This window comes from Epinephelus moara, chromosome 21 (genome assembly GCF_006386435.1).
Source record: "Epinephelus moara isolate mb chromosome 21, YSFRI_EMoa_1.0, whole genome shotgun sequence".
NCBI lineage: Eukaryota > Metazoa > Chordata > Actinopteri > Perciformes > Serranidae > Epinephelus > Epinephelus moara.
The window spans coordinates 38,863,238-38,887,455 of NC_065526.1; the positions used below are offsets into that span (position 1 = coordinate 38,863,238).

Below are 24,218 nucleotides of genomic sequence, written 5' to 3' on the forward strand. Positions count from 1 at the left end.
CAGTAGGATTTTAAATTCAATTCTGGATTTTACAGGGAGCCAGTGCAGAGAAGCTAAAACAGGAGAAATATGATCATGTTTCTTAGTTCCTGTTAGTACACGTGCTGCTGCATTCTGAATTAGCTGGAGAGTTTTTAAGGACTTACTAGAGCTACCTGATAATAGAGAGTTACAATAATCCAGCCTTGAGGTAACAAAAGTGTGGACCAATTTTTCTGCATCTTTTCGGGTCAGGATAGGCCTAATTTTCGCAATATTACGCAGATGAAAAAATGCAGTCTGTGAGGTTTGTTTTAAATGAGAATTGAAAGACAAATCTTGATCAAATGTTACTCCGAATTTAAAGATGAACTGAACCCAGTGAAACTGCCTTCTGGCTTTAGGCTGCAACCAATTAAGTGATTCATACATAAAGCAATGATGAGTTCTATATAGGCACCTCAAAATAAATCTACAGAGAGTTATACAATACATTTAGGGGTCTAAGATAAGTATCAGAGGTGTTCAGATAGACAATGTCAGCATAATCAATTATAGGTAAAATTAACTGAGAGATTATTCTTTTTCTGACATGAAATGAAAAACAATTAATTGAGCGATAGAGTGAGCACAGACAGCCAAATGTTCATTTCATAATAAAATCAATGTGGGGCTTAAAGCAGAGTTCAGGGTCAATCCAAAGTCCAAGATATTTGAAGGAGTCAACTTTCTCAAGGGGATAGCCATCATCAAAATTAATATGAAAGCCACAGGGATGTGAGCGTCTTTGTCGCATGCCAAACACCATGCTGCAGGACTTCTTCTTATTCAGTATGAGTCTGTTATTATGAAGCCATTTTTGAACCAAGTTAAAGTCAAATTGTCAAATTGAGTTCCGGATCTGTAATATATCGGAGTTAGAGGTGTATATAACAGTATCATCAGCATGTAGATGAACACGACAATTTGAGCATAATTGTGGTAAATCATTAATAAAGATAGAGAAAAGAAGTGGTCCAAGAGTGGAGCCTTGTGGAACACCCTTATCAACAGTTAAATAATCAGACTGAGAACCTTGAAAGACAACACACGACTATTGTGAAGATAGGCATTAAACCAGAGGACAGCATTTTGAGATAGACCAATAGAATAGAGCTTATCAAGGAGGAGGTAGTGATCAACCAAATCAAAAGCTTTGGAAAGATCAATAAAAATTGCACCTGTAAGTAGGCCTTTATCAAAAGAGGAGAACACATCATTGGTGAATTTTAGCAGGGCTGTTGTGGTGGAGAAATTAGGTCTAAAGCCAGATTGGGTTGGAGATAGAATATTGCACAGATTGATGTACTGATATAATTGATTAAAAATAAGTTTCTCAAAAATTTTGGCAATGGTACAGATAATAGAGATTGGTCTGTAGTTATTCACATCTAGTGGATCTCCTCCTTTAAAAAGAGGGGTAACTCTAGCACATTTCCATATGGGGGGAATTGAACAAGTAGATAAATACATTAAATAAATCAGCAAGGGGATACATAAGAACATGAGCTGCAAGTTTAACAAATTTAGCTTCCAAACCATCTGGACCAGCACTACTATTTTCTTTTAACTCATTTATAACATAAAATACATCAATAGGCAGAATTTTTCTAAAGAAAAAGGAGTGCAGTTTAAAGAGCAAGCAATATCATAAGAATTAAAGTGTTGGGAACCACAGATAGATGAGAAACGACGGTTGAAAGCTTGGGAAATAAGTGGAGGATCGGTAATAGTTTCATTATTTATACGTATCTGATTTAAGAGGTTTTTGTTAGTTTTATTGAGAATATTGTTCAAATGTTTCCAGAACTGTCTAGGATTATGGGAATTCTGTGAAAATAGTAGTTAGATTTTGCATTCCTTGTTTTGGTTTTACAAAGATTTCTCAAATATCTGTAGGTTTCCCAATCAGCAGCATCCTTAGATAAGCGATATTTGGTCCAGGCTTTATCCCTTTGTTTGAAAAGGCTGATTAGCTGTGAGCTAATCCAGGGTAGGTGTCTACCTTTAACTCTAATTGTTCTTATTGGGGCATGTTTATCAATTATGTTAATAATTTCAGAGTAAAAAAAGTTCCATGCATCATCAACAAAAGGAATTAACTGAAATCTGTCCCAATTAATGGAAATTATATCTTGAATAAAACTATCTACATTAATGTTCTTACATTGTCCCAGTCTAATATATTTAGGATGCGCACTTGGAATTTTGATTTTCCAGACACAAAATATAACAGTGATCACTTAAACATTTTGACATAACACCAGATTTAATTATTCTTTCAGGATTAGTGACAAGTATCCAGTGCAACAGAGATGATGACTGATAAACAACTCTTGTAGGTTCCTTAATTAACTGAGTGACATTTACACTATTAATTAAATTCCTATCATTGGAGGAGGAGCGATCAAGCCAGTTACTATTGAAGTCACCCAAGATAATCATTTCGTTATGCCTCTCAAGAGAATTAATAGTTGGCAAAATACACTTAATGGAGTCAGTCGGAGCAGAGGGAGGCCTATAGATGTTGCCAATTTGAGGCGACATATGTGGCCACTCCACCACCTCTAGAAGCCCTATCAGCTCTGTACAAAGCGAAGTTGTCAATTTTAATTTCGTTATCAGTAATATTACTATGTAGCCACGTTTCAGAAATAGTGATGATGTTGGGTTTATAAAGAGTAACCCAGGCTCCGAGGAGATCGATCTTTGAAACAAGCCTCCTAATGTTGAGATGAATGACCTTTGGCTGATTCAATTGTGCCTATAGAAAAAAATAGAAACAGCAGGTCAGAGAACAAAGTTGGGAGAGGGAAGGTGATGGAGGAGAAAAGTGAGAGCAACAAGCAGGACAGACAGACAAAATAACAAACATGACACATGTACACACACACACACACACACACACATATATGAAAAACATAAGAGCAAGGTCAGTGGCTGATAACTAAAGTAGAGCAAATAGCCACAGGCTCAGACTGCTACATAGCCTATGTGAGGAAACAAAAGGAGGGCCCTGCTTAATTTATCCCAGGTCAGAAATAAGTAAATAAAAATACATAAATTGAAATAATAATCCAAGATCAAGGAATCAAGTAGCTTATATTCAGGCAAACATAAATATATATAGATGGCCACAGATAATCACAATAAGAAGAATGAGTCACAAAAGAAAGAGGGCCATTTCATTATTTCGAGAGGGTAAATCAAAGATAAATAAAAATAAAATAAAAACAAATAACAGCAACAGACGCTCAGTATTCTGCGACATTGCATCGTTACGACAATTTTGGTGGAACAGCGTCACAATTTACAGCAAACATTGACTGTCCATAGCAGCATCGGGTCTGCAGAGGTTTAGGAGCCTGAGCCCGTAAGCGGCTCAGGAGAAAGAGCAGCAAGAGTGTGATGGAAAGCAGAACTTCTGCTTAAGTTGTCTTGGTGACATCACAGGGTCACATGTCACTGTCAAAGTAGTGTCCCATCAATTTGAAGACTGGTCTCTCACTTAGGTGTGGAGATGTGGCAATAGAGTAGAGTTTTTGACTAGGTTTTTCAACAAGGTCTTAGAGAGTGAGAGGATGCCTGAGGAATGGAGGAGAAGTGCGCTGTGTCGATTTTTAAGAACAAGGGAGATGTGCAGAGCTGTGCAACTACAGAGGGATAAAGTTGATGAGCCATACAATGAAGCTATGGGAAAGAGTAGTGGAAGCTAAACTAAGAGCAGAAGGGAGCATCTGTGAGCAGCAGTATGGTTTCATGCCAAGAAAAAGTACTACAGAATGCAGTATTTGCTTTGGGGATGTTGATGTAGAAGTACAGAGAAGGTCAGAGGTAACTGCATGGTGTCTTTGTAGATCTAGAGAAAGCATATGACAGGATGCCGAGAGAGGAGCTGTGGTATTGTATGAGGAAGTCTGGAGTGGCAGAGAAGTATGTTAGAGTGGTGCAGGACATGTATGAGAGCTGTAGGACAGTGATGGGGTGTGCTGTAGGTGTGACAGAGGAGTTTAAGGTGGAAGTGGGACTGCATCAAGGATCAGCTCTGAGCCCCTTCTTGTTTGCTGTGGTGATGAACAAGATGACAGATGAGGTTAGACAGGAATCTCCATGGAGTATGATGTTTGCAGATGACCTTGTGATCTGCAGTGAGAGCAGGGAGCAGGTGGAGGAAAATCTAGAGAGGTGGAGGTATGCCCTGGAAAGGAGAGGAATGATGGTTAGTCGTAGCAAGACAGAATACATGTGTGTGAATGAGAAGGACCCAAGTGGAACGTTGAGGTTACAGGGAGTCGAAATAAAGGTAGGGTAAACAGCCCAGAGCAAGCAGGTGAAGAAACGTGTGCAAGCAGGTTGGAATGGGTGGAGAAAAGTGTCAGGTGTGATGTGTGATAGAAGAGTACCAGCAAGATTAAAAGGAAAGGTGTACAAGACGGTGGTGAGACCAGCAATGTTGTTTGGTTTAGAGACAGTGGCACTGAGGAAAAGACAGGAGGCAGAGATGAAGAGAGAGAGAGAGAGAGAGAAGAGAGATGAAGATGTTGAGGTTCTCTTTGGGAGTGACGAGGATGGATAGGATCAGGAATGAGTACATCAGAGGGACAGCTCATGTTAGATGTTTTGGAGATAAAGTCAGAGAGGCCAGACTGAGATGGTTTGGACATGTTCAGGAGGGATAGTGAATAAATCGGTAGAAGGATGGTGAGGTTGGAACTGCCAGACAAGAGGCCTAGAAGAAGACCAAAGAGGAGATTTGTGGATGTAGTGAAAGAGGATATGAAGTCAGTTGGTGTGAGAGAAGATGATGCAGAGGATAAGAGGTAAGACTTCCTGTATCTATTGTGTGTTGGGGAGAAGAATCTTTTCATTTGGAAAGAATGGTGTGCCTGGCCAACAAAGTGGTGAAGGCAATGACACGCTTTGCAGTGTAAGGCAAGTTTTCTGTTGGCATCACTGTGGTTACAATATATTTTAGCTTATTTTTAATTGGTGAAGTGGGCTCTATGGAGCACTTTACATTGCAGAAGGCCATGTCTGGCACATATGGATGAGGAATGGACCAGTTTTAAAATGCTTCTCCACTGGTTGTCAGTTATCTCTGTCCCTAAATACTGCTCTCACAAATCCTTAAGTGATATAGTGGGGACTGGATTCAGGAGTCCAATTTTGGTGGTGGTGGATATCAGTCCTTTTTGATCAGGATCGAGGGAGAGTAAGTGGTCTATTTCTGCTTCGGGGGGCGGTTCGGGAAATGTGGAAACTGTTTTTGGAGGAAATGCCTCACTTGGAGGAATCAAAAAAAGTGGCTATTAGGCAAATTGAAACAAGAAAGATGGAAAAGTCTCTCTTTCATACAGGTCGTGTTTTGAGGCCTTTAGTTGACCATATACGAAAAGTGGGATCAGAGCAGGAGGGAGGAAATGAGCAATTGTTCAGTATCGGAGCATGGATCCAAGCCCTAAGTAGACCGTGTTGTTTCCTGAATTGAAGCCAGATCTTAATTGTGTTAGTGATGACCAGGTTTTGCAACATCTTATGAACACTTATGGGCAGAGAGCAGTAGGAGGATGAAAATTCAATGTGAGTCCAGTGTGGACAGGTGTCTATAAAACTGCAATGGACCCAGCGTATTAGTTTGGTGATGTTGCAGGCCCAGAAATAGTGGTGAAAGTTCGGAAGTGCTACTCCTCTTTCAGACTTCAGGAGCTGAAGACTGGATTTCCTGATACGGGCTGGTTTGCTCTGCCAGATAAAGGCATTAAACTGTTGGTCCAGGTTAGTAAAAAAAATATTTATTGAGATTGGCTGTGTTGAAACAAGTACAAAAATTTGGGAAGGATAACCATTTCCGCTAGGCACAGAGGAGGGGCCGCCTATCTGGCCAGGTCTGATTTACACTTCTCTAACAGTGGTTGGAAGTTTTTAAGGAACAATTCTTTGAAGGAGCCAGTGACCAACACCCCCAAATATTTGAATCCCTCTTCAGGTATTTTAAAGGGGAATGTGGTTTGTGGGAGTGACCTCGCCAAATTGTTCACCAAAAATAGTTGGCTTTTTCGAATATTCAATTTTTATTCCGACAAGCAGCCAAACTGATCCAAAATTGACAATATTGGAGGAAGAGAGGATGCAGGGTTTGAAATAAAGAACAGAAGGTCGTCAGCGTATAGAGAAAGTTTGTGGACTAGGCCAAAACGGGTAATGCCTTCAAATTCATCTTGGCTTCTAACCCAGATGGCTAGTGGCTCGATGGCTATGTTGAACAACAGAGGCGGGAGCGGACACTCCTGCTGGGTCCCACGTTGGAGAGGGAAAAATGGAGAATGAGTGCCATTAGTGTTTACCGAAGCTGATGGGGTAGAATACATAAGTTTAACCCAAGATATAATAGAATCAAAGCCAAATTTCTCTAAGACAAAAAACAAATAGCCCCACTCAACCCTATTGAAGTGCTACTATAATTTCAGGGGTGTTAGATGCATGTGTGAAAATTATGTTAAACAGCCCTCTGGTATTAAAGAGAGATGTCTCCCTGACATAGAGCCTGTCTGGTCAGATGAAATTATGGATGACATCACCTTTTGGAGACGAAGGGAAAGAACCTTTGTCAGAATCTTGTAATCCACATTTAAAAGTGAGAATGGTCTGTAGCTACCACAAGAAGTAGGATCCCAGTCCTTCTTTAGAAGCAATGAAATAGATCCCTCTGACAAGGTTGCTGGTAGTTGGCCTTCATTAAAGTAGTCGTTGAACGTTCTTGCTAAGATGGGGGTTAATAATGCTGAACATGCCTTATAGAATTCGACTATGAAGTCATCTGGACCAGGTGACTTCCTACTCTGCATAGACTGGATTGGCTCTTGAATCTGTAAAGCAGAGACAGGTCTACCCATTTCCCTCGCCATATTATCATCAATTTGAGGGTAAGTTAATGAATCTAGGGGGTCAGGGGTCATTGTAGTGATCGGGGGGCGTTCCGAGGGATACAATTTGGTGTAGAATTCAGAAAAAACTCTGTTAAGGCCAATTTGGTCAGAGATGTAGCTACCGTCAGGTAATTTGATTTTAGAGATTAGTCGAGAAGCACTAACTGCACAGGCCTGTTGTGCCAGAAGTCTCCCAGCTTTGTCTCCCTGTTCAAAGACGCATTGTTTGGTTTGTCTGATCTGTCTCTCCACTATATGCGTCATCAGCAGGTCGTGCTCTGAGTGTAATAAAACCCTAACCCTTTTTTATAGAGGTTGGGGGATGGAGAAGTCAAGTAGATTCTGTCAAGTTTGAGGAGTTCACTGCAATTTCTGCCAGCCTAGCCCTTTCTGCCCTTCTCATTTGAGAAATTTAGGATATCACCTGTCCATGAACTGTAGCCTTCCCACAAAATGCCACTACTAATGCCTGGAGTATCGTTTAACTCTATATAGGAGCGGATTTGTGTAGCAACAAAATCTTTGAACTTACTATCCGAAAACAGGCGGGATCTGAACCTCCGTGATGGAGGTTGAGTTGTACCATGTGGGAAACTGATGTCTATAGAGGTTGGAGCATGGTCAGATATGCCTATAGGGTGATAATCGCATGCACTCACACAGTGTAAAAGATAATTATCAACAACAACAAAAAATCAATTCGAGAGAATGTATTGTAATGAACCTTGTAAACCGGGCAGATGAACGCTGTCACCACCTGGAATTACCAGTAAGGTTTCTGTCAGAGGATTTGAATAAAACCACACAGGACACAGAAAGCGATAGTTATATAAAAATATATGCTTTATTTATTTCTTTTAAAATGGGCAATAATTTAGGGCGCAGGAACACAGCGGCTGAGAGACAGACAGTAGATTAACAGCCAGGAGGGGAAGTACAAAACATAGGCTACAGAGCTCACCCCACACCATAGAGGGCTAGATAGGAAATAGACTAGCTTAAACACACCGCACTCTAGTTTAAATCACAGCACACCACTGCGCGCTTTAATTAAACAGCACACCTCTGCACGCTTGAATTAAACAGCACACCAGTGCACACTGGAATTAAACAGCTCACCACTGCACGCTTGAGTTAAACAGCACACCATTGCAAACTTTAATTTATGTTTCCCACACTGCAGCTACTTCATGTATTCGACCTCCCGCAAGGCTATCATCCACCCCTCCCACGCTACTAAGCCTGCCGGCTCCCCGCGCAATTCAAAATGAATTAGTAACACAGATAAACTAACATAACCTAACATACAAGACAAAACTATATAGGACAAAGACACAAAAAGATGAGTATATACTCAACTCGCCCGTTGGCGAGGACCCCGTGCTGTCTCACTACAGTATGGTGTACATGTGAGAAGAATGAGAAAGCTCTACCCTGGGGGTTGCTAAATATCCAGCTCATAGCTCATCACCACATCTGCTAATTTCTATAGTGTGATTTGATAGGGAGAGGATCTGTCGAGACTCACATCAAGTTTGGGATCCTGCAAACAAAAAACACAACAACATCAACAAGAAATAGAAAAAAGGGGAAAAAAAGAAAAAAAACAGTGGAAAGCATATATCCTTGAAACACCAGTAATCCTGGAACCAGAACAAGAACCAAATCCAAGCTCTGGCTCACAGTTTATAGCTAAACCCATTCCTTACAATAATAGTATTTGACCCCATAGGTCCAAAGAGAACAGTCAAGTAAACACAGAATAATAAAATAGTGTGTAAATGTTTCATAGAACTGAACAAAGGCAAACAGTACTCTGCGTAAGGCACATGTATCAGTAACCCTCCTTCAGTGCAAATTATATCCTGAAAACATTGCCTGTGTATGGCAGATTAACACCCATCTTGAGGTAGAACTGGCTGCGTAATCTTAATAACACTGATAAGAAACCAATCACATGGTCCTCATCATTAAACTTTGATCAGAGCCCAAACTTTGGTGGGTGAATGAATACCAGGAAATAGGGATACTCCAGAAATCCCAACAAAGGAGTAGAGGGGCAGAGGAAAAGGAGGTAGAACACAAGAGACAATTAAAATAGAAATCACAGCACCCCATGAGGGAGTAATGTCACTGTCATCAGCATGAATTAGGATAAGAAGGCGTCAACAGTCCCATATCAATGTAAATGTAAATACAGGTAGAAAGAGGGATTCTGTTAATTTTGTTCATTTTCTCCTTTCCCCTCTAAACAAAAAGTGGATTAAAGAAAAGTAAAGTAAAAAACGTCAGCAAACATAGAATGATGAATACACTTAAAGTCAGCAGGCCATATAAAGAAAAAATAGATGAATAACTAAATAAAGAACAAAAAACAGCTGGCAATAGTTATTCAGGTGGACACATAGTCCAGATGCCAGTTATCATAATTAGCCGTTAGATCAATAGCAGGCTAGTTGCTAATGGTGCAGCCTGTCGATCAGCTCCAGCCCCGTCCAGGGCTAGTACGGGAACGGTTATCTGGTTAGCCTAGTGTTAGCTCACCTGCGTTGGGGCCATCAACAGCCCGTGTCGGTCAGATATCTTCCGCACGGGTGGATGTTATGAAGTCCTTGGCGTCTGCCACTGAGGAGAGTCTCTTGCTATCTCCGTCCTTTGTTACTATGACAAGTCTGGCAGGGTAGCGCAGTGCTGGCTTGAAGCCCAGGTTGTATAGCTCTGACATCACGTCTTGGTATTTCTGGCGTTGTTCCAACACCACCGGAGCATAGTCCTCGTCGATGGGGATGGGGGAGCCTCGATACTGCAGCTTGCCTCTCTTAGCTCTGTCCTTACTTTGGCTAACAGCTTAGCATTGCTCTCTGTTAACGTAGTGCATGTTGCCTCCAATGCTTATAAGTGTTCATCTTGCAAGTTAGCATTTTCCTCAAGCAAGGTTATTTTCTGAGCATTGCCCAACACTAGCGTGAGCGTGATCGAGCTTTGTTTCGAGTGTCAAAATAGTAGTCTTAAAATGTGTGGCAAGGGCCTGGCGGTGTTCTTCAAGGAGGCTAGCTATGGCCGACATGTTAAGCTTGCCGTCGTCTCCGCTGGAGGGATTGGGCTTGGCACTCTGGTCTCTCATACTCTGCCTGGTCAAATACGATGTCATTTTTCGATGGTGTGTCCTCGGCTCGTTTGTCTAGTTTATGGGGTATCAAAAAGGTTTAATTGTAAAAAGTTGCAGGGGAGGGACTCAGACACGTGTCTTCTCCATCTTACCCAAACCGGAAGTCCAGTTTAGATTTTAACAAATGACAAATTATCTGTGGTCCAGTGAATCCCAACAGTACCTCTATTTTGACATGTAGGGCCACTGACCAAGTGTCACTATTTGATGAGTTGGGAGTTAGAATGTGCTGTCAAACAAGCTTCACAATCCAAAGTACATCATGTAAAACTGACAACCATGTGGCAAAACAGGACAGAGTAGGCTCTGTTGTCTTTTTAGGACCCCAGCATGAAAGTGCAAGGAAGCTATTGTTTTTGTAGAGATTATTTTTCAGCTGTGTAGTCACGTTTTTGTGGAGCTTGGGATGCTGGAAAACTCATGAAAATTTGCACACACTTCAGAAGTGGTGGAAATATCAAAAATCTGCAGTAACTGGGCTCAAGCATGGCCAGCGGGTTCTAAAGTGCTCCCAAATGCATGTCAGAGTAGGGATAAAGGTCCTTTGAGGTTTAAGAAATTCGGTTGCATCATTTCTCACATCTTTAAGAACGTGAACTTTTTTAAAATCTTTCGCCCAACAGGAAATCAGCCATTTTGGATTTCCTGCATTACTTATCATTTCACAAACACTTTTGAGGACTTAGGGATGCACAAAAACATAAGGTTACGTGTGTAACCATGGTTTTCTGAGTAGGAGCACCACCCCACATGTATGGCGTGGCTTTCAAATGAGACGTCACCGCCACCAAAGTGCTCTACAAAAAAGAAAACCCCCATGCATCAAACCAACTATATACAAATGTACACTATATACACATCCCCCAAGCTAGCCAGCTCCGCAAGACGCAGGACGCTGGCGCCCCAGCCCTGGTGCAAGACGCAACCAAGGGCCAGATGGCCCCACAAGACGCAAAGGCTCAATCAGAGGGGTGGAGAGGCCACTCAGACCAGCCCCCACGAGGCTGACTGACAGGAAAAATGAAAAAGTCACTACCGCCGGGCTACCCCAAGCACCCACTCACCGAACGAAGTGCCTGCAGCCACATTGAACTGGTAGAAGCGAGCAAATGTGGACAGGGACGACAAGGTAGCCGCCGCACAGATCTCATCGACAGACGCCCAAGACGTAGCCATGCCCCGAGTCGAGTGTGCCCGCACTCCTGATGGGAAGGGCGCCCCAGTCCCCACATAGGCCTGCTGGATAGCCTCCACAATCCAGAGGGAAAGACGGGCCTTAGACAGTGCCTGACCCAGAAGGTCCTGCCCTAAAGCACACAAACAACTGGTCAGTCTGCCTATGGACCCATGTCCGGTGCAGATACACCCTAAGGGCCCTGACAGGGCACACAAGTGAGTGCCCGCGCTCCCCCTCTTGCGTTGGCGCAGAGTAAAGAGACAGGAGCACGACCTCCTGACCTGTCTGCGATGCAGAGAGGACCTTGGGAAGAAATGCAGGGTTGGGTCGCAGGACCACCACTGCCCCCTCCGGCAAGAACCTGCACAGATCTTCATGTACGGAGAGAGCATGGAGCTCCCCCACCCTCTTGGCCGTGGCTAGCGCCAACAGGAGGGCAAATTTGACGGACAGCCATTTCAAGTCCACCGACTCTAAGGGCTCAAAAGGAGGATGCTCCAGAGCTTGCAAGACCAGCTCCAAATCCCAGGGCGGCAGAGGTGGTCTACCACGTAAACCAGTACGCCTCCTAGCACCCTTGAGGAACCGGGATACCAATTTGTCCACACCCTCAGGCAATTGGTACCTCCCAACCCGAGCTGCCTTGATCGCCGCCACCATACCCCTCAGGGTAGAGGGCGTCCTCCCAGCATCCAAGAGTCCTTATAAGAACAGCAGGACAGCTGGGGCCGAGCACCTAAGTGGGTCCGCCTGGTGTCCCCTGCACCAGGCCACAAAAGCCCTCCATCTGTGCGCATAAAGTACTCTTGTTGATGGTGCGCGCGCCTCCTGCAGCGTACTGACCAACGAAGGTGACAACCCCATGGCTAGCAGCTCGGACCCTTCAGGAGCCACGCCCAGAGCCTGAGCCCTTGGGGAAAGGGATGAACCTGAGTCGCCTGTGCTTGAGACAGCAAGTCCAGACGAACTGGAAGCTCCCTCCGCCCAGTACTGGGGGAATGTCCGAGAACCAGGTCATGTGCGGCCAATATGGAGCCACCAGGATCAGCCTCACTTCCTCCATGTGCACCCTCCTCAGGAGAGGCGGAAGGAGGACAAATGGGGGAAAGGCGTACATTGGGACCTGTGGCCAAGGGTGAGCAAGGGCGTCCGTTCCGAGGGGAGGATCGTCCCTCCCCAGGGAGAAGAAAAGTGGGCAGTGGGTGTTCTCCCGTGACGCAAACAGTTCTACCTCGGCCCGTCTGTAGCGGAGCCAAATCCCTGCTACCACCTGAGGGTGGAGTCTCCATCCGCCTGGGTCTGGTTCCCCCCTGGACAACCGATCCGCTGCACGATTCTGCACCCCTGGCACATGGACTAACCCTCAGTGAGAGAAACCTCAGGTACGCCCAAAGCCATAAGCGATGAGCCAGCTCGCAGAGGCGTGGAGAAACCAACCCCCCTTGCCTGTTGACATATGCGGCTGCCGTCACACTGTCTGTCATAACCAGTACGTGCTGGCCCCAAAGGTGTGGCAGAAAATGGCGAAGACGAAGATGGACCGCTGTCAGTTCCAACATGTTGATGTGCTGGGTGGCTTGAGGACCACTCCAACGACCGCTGGCGTCATTTCCTCTAAACACTGCGCCCCAGCCTGTCAATGAAGCATTTGTCAGGAGAAAAAAACGATGCATTACCGGCCCCAGCACACTCCCTTTGGCGAGATTCCCGCCGTCTTCCCACCAACGGAGGGCCATCTGCAATCGTCTGGTGACAAGTACCCTGGTATCCAGGTGACTCCTGGGGCCCAACCCCAGCCCCAGTAGGCACCTTTGTACCGGCCGCATGTGCAGGAGGGCCAGTGGAACGGCCTGTACTGATGACGCCATCAGACCCAAAAGACGGAGACACAGTCTCCATGTGACCCCTGCCCCTAGCCTGAAATGGGAGAGGCAAGCCCTGAGGGACAACTGCCTGTCCTGCGTCAGTGACAGGAGCGCAGCCTGAGAATATACCACTAGGCCCAGGAACTGTGTCTGCTGTGAAGGCTCCAGTCTGCTCTTCTTCAAATTGAGCCACAGACCGAGGTGCTCTATGTGCTCCAGGAGGACAGCCAAATGAGCCCGACACTGAGCCTGCAAGTGTGCACAAAGGAGCCAGTCGTCGAGATAATTCAGAATCCGTATTCCCTTCTGTCACAGAGGCGACAAAACTGCCTCCATGCACCTGGTAAACGTGCGAGGAGCCTGGGAAATTCCGAATGGCAGAACCTGGAATTCGTACTGCTTGCCGTTGAAAACGAACCTGAGGAACCGCCAATGCCTGTCACAGATCGGAATCTGAAAGTAGGCATCCATCAGATCGATGGTGACAAACCAGTCCCCTCTGTTGATGGACTGCCGCACCCTCGGGACGGTCAGCATCTTGCATGGCAGACGCCTGAGATGTCTGTTGAGACCCCTGAGATCTAAAATGGGGCGTAGACTCCCATCTTTCTTGGGGACAAGAAAATAGCGGGAGTAAAAACCAGCCTGCTTGTTGCCCTGAGGCACCTCCCTGATCGCTCCCTTCTCCATTAGGGTAGAAACCTCGGCCTGGAGCACTGCCTTGTGTTCTGAGTCTACCACTGTGAAAACTGTAGGGGTCTTCGAGGTTGGCGGACGACGAACAAACTGAATACGAAATCCCTGGGTCATGGTAGAAAACACCCAGGGGCTCGCCTGCAGTCCCCTCCAAGCCGCAACCCGTGGTTGGGCTGGCTGGAGGCAGGATGGATGTGACCCAGCATCAGGAAGAAGACGAGGGCTGCGGGGTGACCCTGCCTCGAGTCTGCTTGCCCTTGCTCGCGGGCGCCCCTCCGCGCCCACGTCGCGCATTCAAGGTGACCCTCAGATCATTAGAGGCCCAGCCCGACCCCTGTGGCCCCACAATCCTGGGGGCTTCCTTCTTCTTACCCCTGAACTGACCAGACCACTTGGGGGTCAGTGCACCGGAAACCTCCTTAGCACAACTACGGGCCTCCTGAGCCTGCCGTAACATCGCAGTGGTACCAGCACCAAACATGGCACCTGGCACGACCGGTAATTTCAAGAGAGCCCCTTTGTCCTCTGGCTGTAACCTGGATCGGGACAAATACAGCTGACGCCTAGCAACCCAGAGCGCCGACATGCCCTTCCCAGCGGTCACCACCTGCTCTTCCATAATCTTAGATAAGATTTTGGAAACGAGCTGAATCTCATTAATGAGATGAGCATCTGCCTCACCTTGTAGCTCACGCACCAGCCGCCGCTGATACAGTGCTAACACAGAGCCAGTATTGGCCAGTTGAGTCTATATCGCCATAGGCCTATGCACTTTAACTAGCGAGGCGTCTAGCATCCTACAGTCCCCCGGCAGAGTAACTGAACCCAGTACTGAGCTGGCCGGAAACAAAAGAGCAGACACAGACTGGTCCAACTGAGGTGGCGAACCACAGCCTACTTTGTCCTTATCCTTCATGGCAGACAAACGTCTGTTGGTAGCGGAAAAGACTAACTTAGCTGTGGGCTTTTCAAATCCCTTATGCACAAGGTTCACCACCTCTGGGAGGAGAGCCACTGTAAACGGCTCTGTTTTAAGTGACCCCTCCTCATCCTCATCATTAAAGCGCGAAGGGGGAGGGGCCTGACCCGTCCTCAGTTCCAGCCCCAAAACGCGGGAGGCCCTCTCGATTAGACCCCTGAATTGCTGTCTATCGCTTTCTTTGACGTGGTCATCCAGGACCTCCTCGCCATCATCTGAAACCCCCTCCACATCAATGTTGTCCTCATCCTCCTCCTGAGCGGGCAAAAAACACCTGGGTGGGGGACTGGGGCGGAGATCCGCAGAGGAGCTACCCCCAAATTCCCCCGCCATACGGCGCTTAGTCTGTTGGGGCTTATCAGGTGGAACAGTCATCCTTCGCTTTACCCCAAACACACAAAACCGAGCCTCTAAGGTTCGTGCTGGCAAAATAGAGCAATCCATACAGGAGGAGGGATTACAGACAGTCTCAGAGGCATGTTCCTCGCCTAGACAACGTACACACACATCATGTCCATCCTCAATGGGCACACGCCACACAAATATGACTCATGACCAAATCTAGGTCCCGCCCTTGCGAGATCCCAACCCGGAAAAACAACCCGGCTATACACACCACGAGACTGTTGCGGGGCGATATGTGTGTAATGAGACGTGTGTGCTTGGTGTAGCGTTGCAACCGCAACACGGTGTCAAGGGCAACAGAATGACAGACAGGCAGATAGTTAAGTTAACAGCTCAGAAAGTCCGCGGCCCTGCTCTCACCGTCCGCACGGAACCGAGAAACAAGACCTGTGCTGATACGTGACAACCTCCGCACGGAGACAACACGCACAACACTGGACGTTAAGCGCTAACTACAGGAAACTTAGCTCGGCAACAACCACTCAGAACCTGCTCTCATCGCCCAAACGGGACAGAAAGACAGGACCTGGTGTAAACGGCACGTGAACCCCCGCACGGAAGCAATATGCCAACACCGAGGAAGACACCAACAAACGTTTATAAAGGGTCAACATTAACAGCCACCGCGAGAGCCGAGCATCTCACTCTCTCATACCATCAGGTAAGTGGCACAGACTGCTAATGTTGTTTAGTTAAGAACACAGAAAGATACAGAATTGATTTGTCTCAAAGCAGAGCGACACACACGCTGCTCCAGTGGAAAAGAAAAATCAACGTGGCCGTGGTTGACAGGGGTTTAAATAACCGGTCTGATTGATAGCCACGTCCACTCCACAGGTGGTTTGTCTTAAAGTAGTTATCCACACACCTGACCCTGATGGATCAGGTTTCCCGTAGAGGTATATGTAATATCTCTGAGGTGGAGGGGAAGCCTCCTTACGATAGAGAGCTCATGAAACATTGCACTCATGATTGAACTGGTAATTTCTGTCTTTGAGTGCATTTTTGGCTCATAAACTCACAAAACTTGGGGACTTGTAAACACATTAAAACCTGTGAATGCTGCCAGAATATACAGCTGTTTGTGCATGTTTACAGGGCTCCATAGCGCCCCCTATGGCATGGAAGACCATAGTTGCCACAAATGTGCTTTGATATTCGCAAAATTGGGTGCACACATTTGCTCTCATTGTTTGACTCATTTCTCATTAGGTTTCATTAGCTCCGCCCACCTGGAAATCAGCCATTTTGAATGTTGTACGTTTTTCTCCAGTGGCAGCCTCTGAGGCTGAAAAAACGTTTTCATCAAACGATGTTGCCTTGGCATGGCTGTGATTTTGCGTGTTTTGCCATAAAACAGGAAGTTGTAGTGACTTGAGTGTGCATTGTTTCATTCTGCCCAAAATTTCTTTTGCTAATGCATAAAAGTCCCTGCCGGAAGACATCTATGTGCCAATAATGAATTATAGTCATAGCGCCAACTAATGGCAACAGGAAATTACATGTTTACATGTCTTTGTACGAAGGTTTTTTTTGGGGGAGTTTTTCTTTATCCGCTGTGAGGGTCCAAAGGACAGAGGGATGTTGTATGTTTATGGAAATTAAGCTAATTTCATTTAATTTATATATCAAACTTGTCCATGCTTGATAAGAGTGAGCAGACTGAAGACATATTCATGCCAGTACTGAGTTACAGTCATAGCGCCACCTACAGGCAACAGGAAGTAAGCCTTGTGTGACAAACATAATTTTAGTTACATACGTTTTATGTTGAGTGGTCCACACTTAATGCCAGGTTCAGACTATACAATATTTTTGTCTGTTACTACAGTCACTAATCACTACTCCGATTAGGCAATTGTCAGTCATAAAGAGTCATAAAATCTTGCTGTGAGTTGGCCAACAGATATGACAGACTACACATTAGTCTAAGACCAATCATCACTGGTCATCTTTCATGACGCATCTGATTATTCTTGTCCTTTTATATTATTATTATTGTTATTATTACAGTCACTGTGGCTGTACATGTCCCAGCCCAACTGTTTTGTGGTAATGTAAAAAGCACCACCTGATAGGAGGAGCTACATTTTAAGTACCACTTGAAAACCATGCAAGTCACTGAGTCCTCCGCAACAAGTTCCTGCAAATGTTTCACAATAAAAGCCTTTTTAGAAAATGAAGGGATTCTCTCAATCCAAATGTTAAGGAGCTTTCTCATTTTACATGGATACAGGAAGTGTTGAGTTTGAAATGATGGCGCGATGCATTAAATTTAACAGGGCAGACGGGAATGGCTTTAAGATAAAAAAAAAAGAAATAAAGGCCTGTGTCAATAAATAAAGGCAGATTGCCAATATTGTCTGTTTCAAATGAAGCTGGTACCCTCTGCAGTTGTGGTAAGTAAAAGCCAAACCAGTATTTGTGAATTTTTGTCCTTTACATCCCTCTCAGTTCGGAAGAAATAATATTCTTTGCTAACTTGATGCTAATGGCAGTCGTCATTGGGTTGCTGAAGTGCCTTTGCTGCTTCAAGCCAGCATTTTCCTTTTTTTACTCTGTATAGTAGTCCCTTTCAAAAAGGATGGGATATTGTTACCATAAAGTTGTCTACAGCAGCAGATCACTGTGTTACTACTGGTCAAAGTGACGGCTGTGAATGAAAGACTCCTGAAAGACAAAAAGAAAATCAAACATGCTAAACTTTCTGTTTAGCATGGATATTAAACGCAGGATATTAAAAAAAAGAAAGAAAAAAAAGTCGTACACGCAGTGTCTGATGGCTGCGGAATTGCACAGCCATGTCAACCGACGTCCCGTCCCACTGGTACCCCTGATGTGCAGGCAGGTGCAAGGGCTTGTTCATCAGCTTAATTTTTTTTCAGTTGTGCGTGTTGGCTTATTTTGAGGCTTCAAATGACTTACTTCCAATATGGTAGATTGAGTGCCTCAGCTGAGATTGTGTCTATAGTGAATAAATAGCACAGTGCAGTTTTGTCACCCAGTGTTGTTTGTGTTACCACCCAAGAAATAATCTCTAATCGTAAAGAGAGCAATTTTTATAGCAATAGATGGCAGAGACACACCTGCAAACCTCTCTAAAATCTCATAAATGTAACATTTTACCAAAATGCTGCACACTTGTGCTCAATCCAAACCTTCTGACACAGCCAGCAGGCTTTAGCAAAAAAAAAAAGTATAAAATTATACAGAATGTTCTGTGCTTCTCTACACACCAGACTGGTGAGCTGTTCCACACAGATTCCTAGTTTGTACTGTGAAATTATCTGGAGTATAGCACGCATTCTACGGATGCATCCTGTTTTGTTTTGTTTTTTTGTTGTTTTTTAATTAAATTTCAAACAGCATGTCCTCTACATAATTTAAATATTATGTTATATATATATATATATATATATTTGTATTTTTCTGTTATGTAAACAATATTATTCCAGGGACATGTATTTATGCAAAAGTATAAACAGATTAAACAGACTATTGCTTTTCTCTCAGTATTATTGTAGATATGACTTACTGAATCTAACCTGCGTAATTATTGAACAAAGTAATGGGCAATGGACAAGTTACTGTAAATGTAGCCTAACTGAACATATATCCCATAATGGACATCTGTGTATTTGCTGACATATTTAGAGAGCTGTGTATTTGTACTTCTCCTCCAAGAGAAGAACAGTTTCTCCGATGTGAAGGTGCGGCAGACTCCGAATCCAGTCACCTCTTCCTACAAGACTTCTCATTTTAAAATGAAAAATCACACATACCAACAGTGTCAATGCAAAAGTGTTTAAAATTGTAGTTTATTACAAGGATATATACTGTTGCAGTATTTGGGTGATGAAGTAAGAAAACACTCATCAGAGGTCGAGAGTTGTTGCCCTCCTTGTATCCTTTATGCATTTATTCAACACCTGCTATGGCAGAGCTACCACACACACGCACGCACGCACGCACGCACGCACGCACGCACGCACGCACGCACACACACACACACACACACACACACACACACACACACACACACTTCCCAGTTGCAGATGAATATTCAGCATTGTCCTTAACTGTCTGAACATGGTAATTGTCAGAAAGAACACACTGTCTCTCTTTTGTTCTTTATAGGAAGTCTTTCCCCTCCCAGCATGCAACTCTGGCTGCCTTTGCTGCTGTCTACATCTCAGTAAGTAGTTAAGTTGTAGGCATTTGTTATGGTTAAATATCTAAATAACTGAACTGAATACGGTGCTACTATCACAGGGGTGGAATTACCTGTTTTTCTATCAACATTAAAAGATCATGATTGGCTCATGTGAAATTGTGTGTTTCAGATGTACTTCAACACAGTGCTGACAGACTCTGCCAAGCTGCTGAAGCCTCTCCTGGTATTCTCTTTTGTCATGCTGGCTATCCTGGCTGGGTTAACCAGGATTATCCAGTTTAGAAACCATCCTGTAGATGTCTACTGCGGATGGTTGCTGGGAGCTGCCATCGCTGTCTATCTGGTAATGCAGTTAGTCAGTCACAAGTATTTTCATGGTTTGGAAAGTTTCTTGTATAGCTTCAATTCTTACAAAAGAATCACATCCGCAAAATAGAGCAAAAAATGGACCTCATGCAAAGCCATTCTGCTCTTAACAAAAAAGGGAGAAGTTGTGTCATGCTGAGGAGACACCAACAGAACCTGCTGGGTAAACTGAGATGAAATAAAACAAAGTAGCATCTCGTGTTCATCACTAGCTAAAATGTTTCTGCCAACAACCTGTATGCTCCTTTCCAAGTTGGTGTAACCGAGCGTCCCGGGGTTCTTATAACTTTGCAACTAATAAACAATAAACAGACAGGAGTCGGGATAATGTGTTCAGCGGCAACCGCCTCTCTTTTACTCAGAGCGTCAACAGCAACACACACACAACGGCGGAACTCCGCCAACCACAGCCCTATGGCAACTCTGGAGGGACACCATACTTTACCAGGCATTTCTGTATGCAAAGACAAAATAGTCTGTTACACACGTCACCCCCTTAGCTAGAAATGTCCCTTTTTCACCATATACAGAACCAGAAAAAAACCCAAATAAAACAAACACATTACACACTGAAACACTTCCAGAGATACTAAAACATATATAACTAGCGCAGACCCCTGCCGCAGCTAACCATAGTAAGGCACAACTGCAAAAAAAACTGCATAACCGCCCCTTAACACCCACCAGTTAGCTCTCCCAGAATGATAGCAAGGTTAGAACACAGAAAACTCAAAACATGACAAAGTCTTGAAGGTGCGAAGGTGGTCGCACCGCTCGTCCCCTGCGAGACTGCCTGGCACTCAGCCCCAATGAGTCCCCCCACCATCCATTGTCCAACCCCCCAGCCTGAGGCTGATCCCCAACCTGGGAAAAACAGGGGACCGGCGAAGCCTCCAAGGCAGGCGGAGACATGGAAGGAGTGACAGGAACAGTCAGTGTAGGCAGTGGCAGCGTATAAGGTTTTAGTCTGTCATGATGAACGACCTGAGGCCGCTCCACAGAATCCAGGGGGTTGATGATGTGGTACGTCAGTGCAGCTTCCCCACCCGAGGTCAGCACTTGCATGACCCAATAGGGGCCCTTCCAATGTGGTGCCAGCTTTGTGCGACTCTCTGTGGGGTTACTCAGCCACACCAACACGCCCACTCCATAGGCGCAGTGGCAGCCACCCTCGTCATGATACAGTTTCTGTCTCTCGTGAGCCTCTGCAGAGTTAAGCTTGGCTGTGCTGAAGGCCGACTCCAGCTGCTCTGCTATGGACGATGCATAATCTGTCAGGGATCCCGAGCCCCGAGAGTCCAAAACACTAGAGGGCACAAGCATGTCAGCAGGGACCCGTGCCTCGCGTCCATGCATGAGGTAGAAGGAGCTGAACCGGGTGCTGGCATGTTTGGAGGTGTTATAAGCAAAAGCCACCTGCTTCACATATGTGTCCCATTCACCCCCCTGGGAAAGCAACATCTTAGCCAGCTGATTGATCAAAGTCCTGTTATGGCGCTCCACCATGCCATCAGACTTGGGGTTGTAGGCAGTGGTACGCGTTTTTTTTATCCCCGACAATAGGCAGAGGCTCTGGATGACCTCTGCTTCAAACTGGCGGCCCTGATCACTGTGCAGGACCTCTGGCACCCCATGGACTAACACATAATCCTCAAACAGGCAGCGAACCACTGTAAGAGCCTGGTTTGGCAGCGCAAACAGAGTAACAAACTTTGTGAAATAGTCCTCCACTACCAAGACGTACCTGTTCCCCCGAGAAGTCAATGGTAGCTTCAGACTATCTGCGGCCACCCGTTGCATCGGGCGGCTAACCTGGGACCCCCCCATGGGTGCTCTCTGTCCAGGGACTGACAGGCTCTGCATTGTTCACACCACTGTCTTATGTCCCTCAGCATGAAAGGCCAGTAGTAGGATTGCCTGGCCTTTTCCCACACATGCTCAGCTGAAAAGTGTGCAGAAGCTGGCCCTCCATGCAGCTGCTGAAGAAGCTCTGGAACCAAGGATGCAGGGACCATGACCTGAATTCGCCCCTCCCCTGTGGTTGCAGACTGCTCCGTTCGACACAGCAGTCCCTCAGTGACCGACAGACGGTGAAACTCAGTCCATAGCTTCCTCAGGCTGGCTGAAGACCCTCTGCGGAGTCTGTGAGGCGGTCTTGTCACGCCCCGCTCCAACCAAGCCAGCACAGTACTGATGTCTGAGTCCTCATGTTGCAATGTCCGCAATTCAGAGTCACTGCCACAGAGAGAATAGGCAGGAACGTGGCCCGTTTGTGACAAAACACGGTCCGGCACCCCCACCAAGGCAATAGTTTGTGTCCCCGCCAAAGGGGAGTCCAAATCAACCGGGCTGGGGGAAACAGGTTGGCGAGACAGAGCATAAGCGTTTGTATGGCGGGAACCATCCTTGTGAACTATAACCCAGTCAAACGGTTCCAGCTCTAACACCCACCTGCCTCTCCGTCCAGTAGGATCATTATCAATAGCCATGCGCCGGAGGCCCAGCAATGGACAATGATCTGTTATGATGGAAAGGCAGAGAGTCCAACATAGTGCTTGAATTCGCGCACAGCCCACACAATAGCCCATAGCTCTCTGTCAAAAGTGGACCACCGTTTCTGTGTGTGTATGAGGGCCTAGCTGGCATAGGCTACCACCTTCTCACGTCCCTCATCGTCCTGTGCCAGCACCGCCCCCACTGAATCCTTAGAAGCATCAGTGTACACCTTGAAAGGAGCTGCAAAGTTAGGCATCATCACCACTGGTGAGGAAGTGAGCACCTGTTTGAGGTAGGTGAATGCCGCTGCACACTCATCAGTCCACTCAAAGGGCACATTTTTCCCCGCCAGGCGATTCAGCAGTGCAGCATGTCGGGAGAAATCCTGCATGAACCTCCTATAATATGAGCACAGGCCCACAAAGGCCCTGACCTCAGGGGTTGCGGGGGGTCGGCCAGGTTCTCACCTTATCGGTATTCCGTGGGTCTGGTTGGAGGCCATGAGTGGAGACTACATGGCCCAGGAACACAACATGGTCCCTGGCAAAGTGACATTTTTTTGGATTGAGCTTCAGACCTGCCAGCTGTATCCTGGACAGGATCTCCTCCAGGTGTAGGAGGTGGTCCTCGAAGGTGTGACTGTAGATTAGTATATCGTCCAAGTATACCATGCAGATATGCCATGGCAGGCCTCTCAGGACGAGCTCCATCATGTGCTGAAATGTGGCAGGTGAATTGGTCAGGCCCATAGGCATGGCCCACCACTGGTACAAGCCCCTGCCTGTCATAAAGGCCGTTTTCTCTCTGTCCTCCTCAGCCACGTCTACCTGCCAGTAGCTGTTTGAAAAGTCAAGTGTGCTGAACCAGGAGGAGCCCGCCAGGGCATCGAGGCTGTCGTCCACTCGTGGGAGGGGGTGCAAGTCTTTGATTTTCACTGAGTTGAGACGACGATAGTCAATGCAGAACCTCCACTGTCCCCCTTTCTTCCTAACCAGCACCACCGGGGATTAGTACACGTGCTGCTGCATTTTGAATTAGCTGGAGAGTTTTTAAGGACTTACTAGAGCTACCTGATAATAGAGAGTTACAGTAATCCAGCCTAGAGGTAACAAAAGCGTGGACCAATTTTTCTGCATCTTTTCGGGTCAGGATAGGCCTAATTTTCGCAATATTACGCAGATGAAAAAATGCAGTCCGTGAGGTTTGTTTTAAATGAGGATTAAAAGACAAATCTTGATCAAATGTTACTTCGAGGTTTCTTACGGTAGTGCTAGAGGCTAGAGCAATGCCATCTAGAGAATCTATGTCATCAGATAAAGAGTCTCTGAGTTGTTTGGGGCCAAGAACAATAACTTCAGTTTTGTCTGAATTTAACATCAGGAAATTGGTGCTCATCCAGGTTTTTATGTCTTTAAGGCAATTATGAAGTTTAGTTAATTGATTACTTTCTTCTGGCTTCATAGATAAATACAACTGTGTATCATCCGCATATGATGATGAGCGATTTCTAATGATGTTACCTAAAGGAAGCATATATAGAATAAATAGGATTGGTCCGAGCACAGAACCTTGCGGAACTCCAAAACAAACTTTAGTACGTAAGGATGATTGATTATGAACGTGAACAAACTGAAAACGATCAGATAAATAAGATTTAAACCAGCTTAGTGCAGAACCTTTTAGGCCAATTAAGTGTTGCAGTCACTGTAGCAGAATTTGATGGTCAATTGTGTCAAACGCCACACTAAGATCTAATAAAACAAGTACAGAGACGAGTCCTTTGTCTGAAGCAATCAGAAGGTCATTTGTAATTTTAACTAGTGCTGTCTCAGTGCTATGATGCACTCTAAATCCTGACTGAAATTCCTCAAATAAATTATTATCATGGAGAAAATCACACAGCTGGTCTGCGACTACTTTCTCAAGGATCTTTGACATAAAGGGAAG

General features: G+C 45.5%; 1 protein-coding gene across 1 annotated transcript in view; it reads left to right on the forward strand.

The window, feature by feature from the left end:
• Positions 1-24,218, forward strand: part of LOC126408961 (phospholipid phosphatase-related protein type 4-like) — a 96,364-nt gene that overhangs the window by 46,128 nt on the left and 26,018 nt on the right. The window contains exons 5-6 of the mRNA XM_050074784.1: positions 19,373-19,430; positions 19,579-19,752. Coding sequence (XP_049930741.1) covers positions 19,373-19,430; positions 19,579-19,752 — 232 coding nt within the window. The remainder of the gene's footprint in view (positions 1-19,372; positions 19,431-19,578; positions 19,753-24,218) is intronic.